At 54.6% G+C, this 8,954-nt stretch overlaps 1 protein-coding gene across 1 annotated transcript; it reads right to left on the bottom strand.

Moving 5' to 3' along the window:
* Nucleotides 1-845: 845 nt before the first annotated feature.
* On the bottom strand, nt 846-8,620 carry OTX2 (orthodenticle homeobox 2). Its single transcript, XM_015629759.1, has 5 exons — nt 8,531-8,620; nt 8,248-8,338; nt 4,623-4,841; nt 4,068-4,219; nt 846-2,799 (listed from the first exon to the last, which is right to left on the bottom strand). Exons 3-5 carry the CDS (start codon nt 4,717-4,719, stop codon nt 2,179-2,181), a joined length of 870 nt encoding a protein of 289 aa, XP_015485245.1. The 5' UTR covers nt 4,720-4,841; nt 8,248-8,338; nt 8,531-8,620; the 3' UTR covers nt 846-2,178.
* Nucleotides 8,621-8,954: the final 334 nt, after the last annotated feature.

The raw sequence follows: 8,954 nt of genomic DNA, 5'->3' as shown, positions 1-8,954 counted from the left end.
CACTGCGGGAAGGAGCATTTTGTTGGAGACTGTGGAAGGGGAGGTTTGGGATGCTGGGATGCAGAGCCCAGGGATGGCTGGAGAGGCACCGTGGCTGTGTCCTCGTGCTCTGCAGTCCTGGGGACCAAGGCGTGGTGCTGGCGGCCCTGGGTGGCTCACAGGGTGCTGGTGACAAACCCTGGGGGACAACCGGTGACAGGGCGTGGGATGGTGCCCGGGGGCTTTTCTCCAGGTCTCTCCCTTTCCAGAGATCCATTATTTTGCTGGGCTAAATCCAGCCCGAGTTCAGGGCTCCAGCAGCCCCAACGCTGCACACGAGGAGAGAGGGAGAAACAGAGAAGGACAGAGAAAGAGCCACCAAGAACAGGGATGTGTGGGATCCTGGGGCACCGGGGCTTCAGCTCGTGAGAACGCAGCTCAAACACTTGTCCCTCTCCTTCCCCAGCACCTCTGCTCAGAGCATCCTGCCTGATCCAGGGTCCCCCTTCTCCTGCCTGGAAAGTTGATGGCTCTCCCCAAATACGCAATTGGGAACTCCATCCCCTGGGGAGCCACAGAGCAAACGCATCCCTCCCTCCCTCCCCGCGAAGAGATTTGGCGAAGCCGGGGCGGGAAAGGTCACGTTAGCCAAGGTCTGCCTGTAATGAAAGTTTTTTGATTAAAAAATTCAAAAATAAAATAACGCCCCTCTTTGATTTTGCTTCCTTCACCTCGGGGAGCTGCCAGCAGAACCCCTTTTGTCTCGGCCCTGCAGAAGCAGCCGAACCCTCCTGGTCTCCCGTGCCCAGCCTCGCCCCTTCTCCGTCACTCGCCGGCTGCGATTAAAATGGAAGACAACCATCAAGTGTGCTAGAACCATTTTAATATAATTATACATATCTGCCAAATCCAGGAAAAAAAAGGTTTATGCATATATATCTTTTTTTTTTTTTCCTTTTTTTTTTTCAGTTAACATCTGCAAGCATAAACGACAATGAATTTCTCGGTTTAAATTCATCCAGGTCAGAGCAACTGCCCAAAGTCCTGTTGGATTTGACGTTTACTGCCGGCGTGGCCAGCAGTAAGTGAGCTCCAGAGGAGTTAAATGTCCTCGGGTGGGGTATTTTCGGTCTTTCCTCTTTCATTCAGAGACAGTTTGTTGTAAAAAGTTTCAGTGCAGTTCACCTCGGGTGAAAGGCGATCGTGTTTTTTGCGTTTTTTCTTTTTTTTTCTTTTTTATTATTTTTTTAAATATATATTTTTAATTATTATTTTTTTTTTTAAAAGATGATAATAGGTAACTCAGTTGCTCTGAATTTCACTTATAATTATAACCTATTTAAATCACAGCAGAACTCCCGCTGGTGCAGAGTTCATAGTTGCATACAATACAGGAGATCACAGTTTTGAAGTCTAGCACAGATTAAAAACCACAGATGTACCATTTATATAAGACACACACTGATTGTCTCTTAAAAACTACATATTGACTCCTTATGAACATTATCTTTTTTTTTTTCTTAATCTTTAAATAAAGTAGTGCAGCTAGGACAATCAGTCACACAACCCACACAGCCCTGAACCAAGTTCTCCGGGTGCCAACTTCAGCAAGTTGGGCATGAAACAGTTGGGTGAGCTCGAGAGAGAAAGAAAGAGGGAGGGACAAAAAGAGGGAGAAAAAGAGAGATGTTGTCCATTCTGAATATTTTAACCGAGGGTTGGCTAACACATTGGAAACCTCTGGGTGAAGGATCATCTTTCCACGCACACACAAAAAAAGAAATAAAAACCTAGACTCCTTTTTTTTTTTTTTTTTTTTTTTTTTCTTTAAAACTGGCCCGCAGGTGGGAAGATCTCCCACCTCTTCCAAACAAAGAAACCCAACAATTGGCTAAAACTAGAAAGAACACAGATGGGTCTGTCTGGTTTCTGCTCACTAGATGATCTGTCCGTTTAAGGCCTTCCTCCTCCGTTTTTCCTCTTTATTATTCCTTTTCCAGAGCGTCTGAGCAGGAGATGAGTCTGAACGGGATCACACCAACACTGTCCCCCTCTTGTTGCTGTCAGTTTTTTTGTTCGTTTGTTTGTCCGTGGAGTTATTTTTTTCTCTTTAATTTAACCAAGACCTGACTAAAACTGGAGCGCTCAGCCCAGCCTGTTCGTTCTCGTCGCGATTTCTCTCGGTATCACAAAGGTTCTTCACAAAACCTGGAACTTCCATGACGATGTCTGGTCCTTATAATCCAAGCAGTCAGCATTGAAGTTTAACTTCCAGGAGGCGGTTTGGTCTTTATAATCCAAGCAATCGGTGGTGGAGTTAAAGCCCAAACTGGAGGCTCCGTAGCCCTGGGTGGAGAGGGAGGCTGGAGACTGGTTGAGGTGGCTGGTGACCGCGTTGGCACCCATGGGACTCAGGGTGGCCCCCGGCCCGGGGAGCTGGTGGTGCATAGGGGTCAAGTAAGATCCACAGTCCATCCCTCCGAAATAGGAGGTCGATCCAGCGTATCCTTGGCTGTAGCCTGATGCCTGGGTGTAGGTCATGGGATAGGATCTCTGCATGCAGGAGGAAGAGGTGGACAGGGGGTCTGAGAGCGGGGAGATGGACGCTGGGCTCCAGATGGACACGGGGGCACTGCTGCTGGAAATGGTGGGGACTGAGGTGCTGGAGGGGGGAGTGAACTGCCCGCTGGTCCCACTCTCCGAGCTCACTTCCCGGGCTGGAGAATTCTTCTTTTTAGCTGGCCGTACCTTGTTCTGGCCCCCGTTCTGCTGCTGCTGCTGCTGCTGCCGGCACTTGGCCCGGCGGTTTTTAAACCACACCTTGAGACAGAGACACGAGGGAGGGAGAGAGAAAAAGCCTGGGGTTAGGGATGCACGGGCAAACCCAAGGCAGGGAAGAGATGGTGGCAGGGAGACCTCGCCGGGGAGGGAGGCCTAAAACTGTCCCCCAAGAGCAGAGGGTTGCAGGCTGCTGCAAAGAAAAGCTCCGGGGCTCCCCCTCCCTGAGATCATTAGCAGTAATAAGAAGTGGAAATCACAAATCAAACTCCTTAATAAGGTCGTTTTTGGGGAGAAGGGGAAGCATTCCCTCTTTGCTCTTTGCCAGCTGGGGACCCCCAAGAATCACCGTTCTAGGCCTATTGAAGTCGAGTCCTTAATTAGAAGCAATAGGACATCAGAAAAGGAGGGAACAATTAGGGAAGCAGAGTTTTGGGATGGGGAGGGGTGTAAAGATGTCTCATTTACTCTCTGAACAGGCTCCCTGCCTTCACCCCCTGGGCCAGAGTTGGCCCCTCAGCAGGGCCCAAGGGGGCTGGCTCTGGGGAGGTTTTGTGGGGAGGTTTTGTGGGGAGGAGGATGGGGTTTGGCATGGGGGTATCCCAATCCCAGCCACCACGGGAACACGGCACCACACAGCCCTGGGAAAACTGTCAGGAAACAGGTGGGAGGGATGGCTTTGGAGATACCCTGTCCCTGCTGCTGGGGAGTTCTAGGTCCCGGGGCAGGGGGGCAGGAGCCTCCTGTCCTGCCAGCAGCACCTCCAAAATGCTGCCTGGAGGGGGTCCCTGCAGGCTCCTGCAGAGCAGACACAGCCCAGCCCCAGGAGAGGGATTCCCTCCACTAAAGCAGCTCCTCTCTCATCAGAATCCCTTCAGAGGGGGAGGAGGCTCCCAGTCTGTACTGGTGGGAGCCGGGATCCCAATCTGACCCAGCTCAGGGGATGTGGTTATCTCTGGGGATGAGGAGATCCTTTGTGGCTTCTGCAGGGCCAGGCTGGGATTTGGGAGTGCTGGGGATGGGTATGGAAGGTTCAAGAGCTGGGACCCCTCTCAGTGCAGAGGGAGGAAGGGGAGGCACACTCCAGCCCTGGGGATGCAAAATGCCACCACATCCCCTCACTGAACCCCCACCCATCTCTGAGCCTCCTTCACCCCACAAGGGCTTGATTTGGCTTCAGGACTGAACCCATCCCCTAAATCGGTCCCCTGGTGTCTCCCTGTCAGGCACAGGCCAGTCCAAGCCCTTCTCGGCGGTTCGGAGGGGGAGGGAGGGCGGGCAGGGGTCTCCGGAGCCACTCCGCATCCTACCTGCACTCTGGACTCGGGCAGGTTGATTTTCAGGGCCACCTCCTCCCGCATGAAGATGTCGGGGTAGCGGGTCTTGGCGAAAAGAGCCTCCAGCACATCCAGCTGTGCTCGGGTGAAGGTCGTGCGCTCCCGCCGCTGCTTCCGCGGGGTGGCTGCGAACGGAGCCAGAGGCCCTGGCTGTCAGTCAGCGGCCCCTCAGACCCCGGTGTCCCCTCCAGCCACCTCCCCAGGGGGGCACCCACATTTCCTCCCCTCTCCCGGGGGATCCGCAGCCCCGGGATCAGCCGCCACAGTGCGGCAATCCCAACCGCGCATCTCTCCCGAGCGCGTTTGGATCGACTTGGCCCCCATCCCCTGCAGGGTGATCTCCCCTGTTTGCAGCCCTTTTCACAGAGAAAAAGTTGGGGGTGCGGAAAATGGGAGACAGAGGAACCCCACGCCCTCACCCACCCAAGCCAGCGTGATCCCCGGGCATTTTGCGCCTCCAAAATCCCAGCGCCTTCTCCTCCGAGGAGCAAAAAGGGGGAGGGAAGAGGGAAGAAAAACGTGGCTTACCGGGATAACCGACGGACGGATGCAACAAATCCATGCCCGAGGTTGTGAGACTCAGGCCATTGACTGCATAAGGTGGTTGCTTAAGATAAGACATCATGCTAAAGTTGTGGCGGGGAGGAGAGTTGGCCGAAATCCGGGCGAGGGGGAGCCGGCCGAGCGCCCTGCCTGCCCCGGGCGGTGCCTGGGGGAGCCGTCGGGCGTGGGGGGGCCGCCAGGTGCCTGCGCAGGAGGGAGAGGAGGGGGCAATGCAGGGATGAAGGGGGAGTCAGACCAGATCGATGCCCCCCCCCACCCCCCTCGCTTTTATCCCCTCTGCCTTCCCCCCCCTCCCCCGTCAATCCTCCCGCTCGGACCCCAACAGGATTTAGGAGCTGGGAGAGACTGACTAGAGAAACGCATCTCTCCCCAAAAAGGGCGAGGAGGGGAGGGAAGAGGGGGCACATCCCAGCCAGTAATTACTGCCCGAACAAAACCCCCCCATGCCTCCAACTGCCCGCATTGTACGGCGGCCGGGGGCATTTGCATAGGATTCCCGGCCGGGCACCGGCTAATTGTCTCAAGCAAAACTTGATTGGGGCCATTGGCAGACACAAAGAACCCCTCGGCTAAATAAATAATGCAGATAACAAAGCCCAAGGGTGAGAAACAAAGAAACAATTCAAGAAACCTATCTCTCCACTAGTCTCTTGCAAGGACTTTAATTATCCCAGGTTTGGGCAACATTCAAACCTCCCCCCCTCTCCCCCTTTTTCCCCTTCCCCCCGACGTTGCTGCATTTCAGAGCTCAAATGCCCGCTTGGGAAGAGCCAAACTTTTCTGCTCTCCCGCCATCAGTCCACGTCTGCAGTAATTTCCACCGGCCATTTGCACCTAATTAGTACTCCGGGTAATTAGATTTGGAGGCAAGTAACAGATTTATTAGGCTTTCAAGAAACTCTTGATGACGGAGCTGAAGCTAAACAAACACCCCGGTGGTGAGCGGCTCCCCCGGTCACCGCTCTCTGCAGCGGGGAACGAGGGGGGACCCGAACACGGAGTCCGCCAGGAAAAATAAAAAATTTAAAAATAAAAAGGTACTGCAAGGGGGGGGGGGTCAAACCGAGGCTCCTAAAAAGGTTTAGGCTGTTTTTCCCATGGAAAATATTTTTTTAAGAATTTCTTTTTGTCCAAAAGCTCGCCCTTCCCTCCATTCCTAGCTGCCGTCGCGAAAACGAACTCCAGCACAACTTTCTTCCCGAAACATCCCAAAACTCCGTGTTTCAGCCCAGCCGCCTCCCCTGGAGGGCCGAGCGCTGCCGGGATGCTCCTGGCCCGGTGCAGGCAGCCGTCGGTGCGGGCTCTCCGCAGCGCGGAGCTTCCGCTTCTCCCCTCGGGGATTTGCGCGCTGAGCGGCGCAGGGAGCGCGCATCCAGCGCGGGGTGCGCGCGGCCGGGCCCCGCTTTTGGCATCGCCCCCCGGGGGAGGCCGAACAGGAATGGTTCTACCGATGGGGGAGCCCCGCTCCGCGGCCGCTCCGCTCTGCGCTGCTCGCCGCGCAAGACGCGCGGGAGAGCGAAGCGGGGGTTGCTGCTGCCCGCTTCAAAACGAGAGAGCAAAAATTAAAAAAAAAAAAAAATAAAAAATTAAAAAAAGTTAAAATAACAACAACAAAAAAAAGCGCAAACACCTCCTCCCCCTAAAAAAAAAAAGCAACCCCGTTCGGTTAAAGTCGGCGGCATCCCGCCGAGGCGCCAGCCCGGCGCGGCCGCCCGCGGAGCCCCTCGGCCGCGGCCGCGCATCCCGGGGCCGCCCCGCAGCCCGCGGAGCAACGGCTCCACTCGGCAATCTGTCACCTTTCCCCCTCCTCCTGCTCCCCCCCCTGCTCCGCATAGATCCCGGCTACCAGTTGCTCTGCCCTCGCTCAATAATAATTACCCCGTCCGAGAATTAATTATAATAAATGTTTTCTTGATAAACTAACGAGATAATCCGGGCGGCACACGCTCCCTAATTACGAGCCACCGGCCTCGGCTCCGCTGCTCGCCCCGGTGATTAATGCGGGGCAGCGATCCGCGCCCGGGCGCGCAGCCTGCGCTGCTGCAGCCGGGGGGACGCGGGGGCCGGGGGGGCTCGGCCGGGCCGCCGAGCGGCTCCCGCGGAGGGCAAGGGGAAAGGTGCCAAGGTAGAAAAGGGAATTTGTTTCCTTTTGTTTTGCTAAACGAGAGAGCCGCGTTCCCTGCCCTCGCCGCGCGGTCCAACGAATTTTTGATATTTTAAAAAATTCTAATTTATTTAATTTTTTTTCTCTTTTTCTTTTTAAATTCAAACCTTTATTTTTATTTTTTTTCCTCTCTCTGGAGGGACGGTTTGGAGTGATATTTCCCAACACGCGAATTCTCCCCCGGTGCAAAGGCGGCGGGGATGGACCCGTCACCGGCTCTGCCGGGCGCTCCCCAGCGCTTCTCCCTCCGAACCTCCGCGCTGCTCCTCGGCCCTTCTCCGGGACCTGGCCCGGCGGGCAGCCACCTCCTCCTGACCCGTCCCTGCCTTCCAGCAGCACCCGGCAGCATTTTTAAAGTGTTTATTAACCCCTCTCTTTTTAATTTTTTTTTTTTTTTGACTAGAGTTTTCAAAATAAATAAATAATAAGCCTCAACTTCTCTAAGCGGCCGAAATCGAAATAAACCTCAGCAGCCAAAGGAGGTTTTTAGTTCTAAAGAAACTTATGCCGGTGCACAAGGACTTTTCCCGACTTTCTCTTTGTCAACGCGGTGCGAATTCAGAGGAGAGAGGCCGGGGCGCGTTACTCGCGCTCGGTGTCTTTAGGAAGCGCTTTCCCAAAGCATAAAAAAAATAAAATAAAATAAGATAAAGGAGGTAAAAACCATCTCCAGCCCCTCTCCGACCTGGATGCCATTCCTGCCATCCGTTTCGCCCACACCAAAAATCGTGAAGCTCCGGCCCTAAACGCCTTGAAGATTTCTCTCCCTGCGCTTTCCAGCCCGATTCTCCCGGGCCGTGAGTTCTCAGAAACACCTTCGCAAAATTACTTTGCTGAGTCTCCGCATGGCGAGGAAGAGGAGGAGGATGAAAGGGTTCTCAGGTAGGAGTAGAAAGAGGGGAGAAATTCCTCCCCGTTTTTTTGTTTTTTTTGTTTTTTTTTTTCTTTTTGTTTTCCCTAATTTTTAAAGTCCAGCTTGAAGTCAGGAAATAACTACAGGCCAAAGGAATAGGCCGGGAAAAAATCACGATCCCAAGGAAATCGCGGTGAAGCCCCGCGCCTGCCCGCGGAGAGCGAGCGGCTCCGCGCCCGAGCGCGGGGAACGAGGCTCGGGCAGCGATGGGGAAACTCCCCCCGGCTTCCCGGTTTGGCCCCTTCGCCTTCTCATCCTGCAGCTCCCGGTCCCTGGCGAGGAGCGAGCCGGGGCCGCCGGCTGTCCCCGAGCCGGGGCCGCCACAGCCCGGCCCGGCCCGGCCTCTCCCGGCCAGCTCCTGCTCCCCGCACCCCCTCCGCACGCAGACTGGGTAAAAATAATAATAATTTTTAAAAATATATATATTATAATTTTAATTCCCCTCTCTCCCTGCACTCCTGGCCGCCCAGCGATGCCCCCGAGGAAGGATGGAGCCGGCGGGTCGGACTTACCTGCGAGCCTCGCCGGAGCCGCGGGCAGGGCTGGGGGGCGAAGGGGGAAACCTGCTCCCGGATCCTCGCCAAATTCAGAGCTCGGGCTGAGCTGGGAGAGAAAGCACAAAGCGGGAGGTTAGAGAGCTCGCCGCATGCACATGCCCACGACATCGGGGGAAAGGGGGGGCGGAGGGGGGGTGGAGAAAAAATGTTTGAAAAAGGAGAATAAATGGGGAAAAAGGGGAGGGGACGGTGCAGGAGAGGGATGCGGGGATGCTCGGGGTCTGGGCTCGGTACATACAGAGCTGGCCGGTGCTGGAGCTGGTCAAAGTGATTTTATTTTTAATAATAGTGGCAGGGTGCGTTGGAGCTGAAGGTCTCTACCTCTCTCGGGGAGCTTTGCTGAGAAAGCGCCTCTCTGGCAACTTTTTGACGCAAACTCTCCAACCAATGGCAGGGAGAGAGTGATTGACACATCTAAGCCAGGGGGAAAATAATAAAAACACACACAGGGGGAGGAAAAAACAGGCCGCTGCTGTACCGGGGGGACAATCCAGAGAGAAATAACAGCCACCGAAATGACACCAGAATATACATTAAAAGAACCTGCTCGGTTTAAAAATATACATTATGGAGTGGAGCGGATGAAGTCATTGTAGAAATTAATGTGATGGACAGCAGAGGTGGAATTAGCGAATTGCCCGGGGAAGAAGAGGAAGGGGGGT

The sequence above is a fragment of the Parus major genome, chromosome 5, assembly GCF_001522545.3.
Source record: "Parus major isolate Abel chromosome 5, Parus_major1.1, whole genome shotgun sequence".
Taxonomy (NCBI): domain Eukaryota; kingdom Metazoa; phylum Chordata; class Aves; order Passeriformes; family Paridae; genus Parus; species Parus major.
The sequence above is the reverse complement of the archived record's forward strand: the minus strand, read 5'-3'. Positions and strand labels throughout refer to the sequence as shown.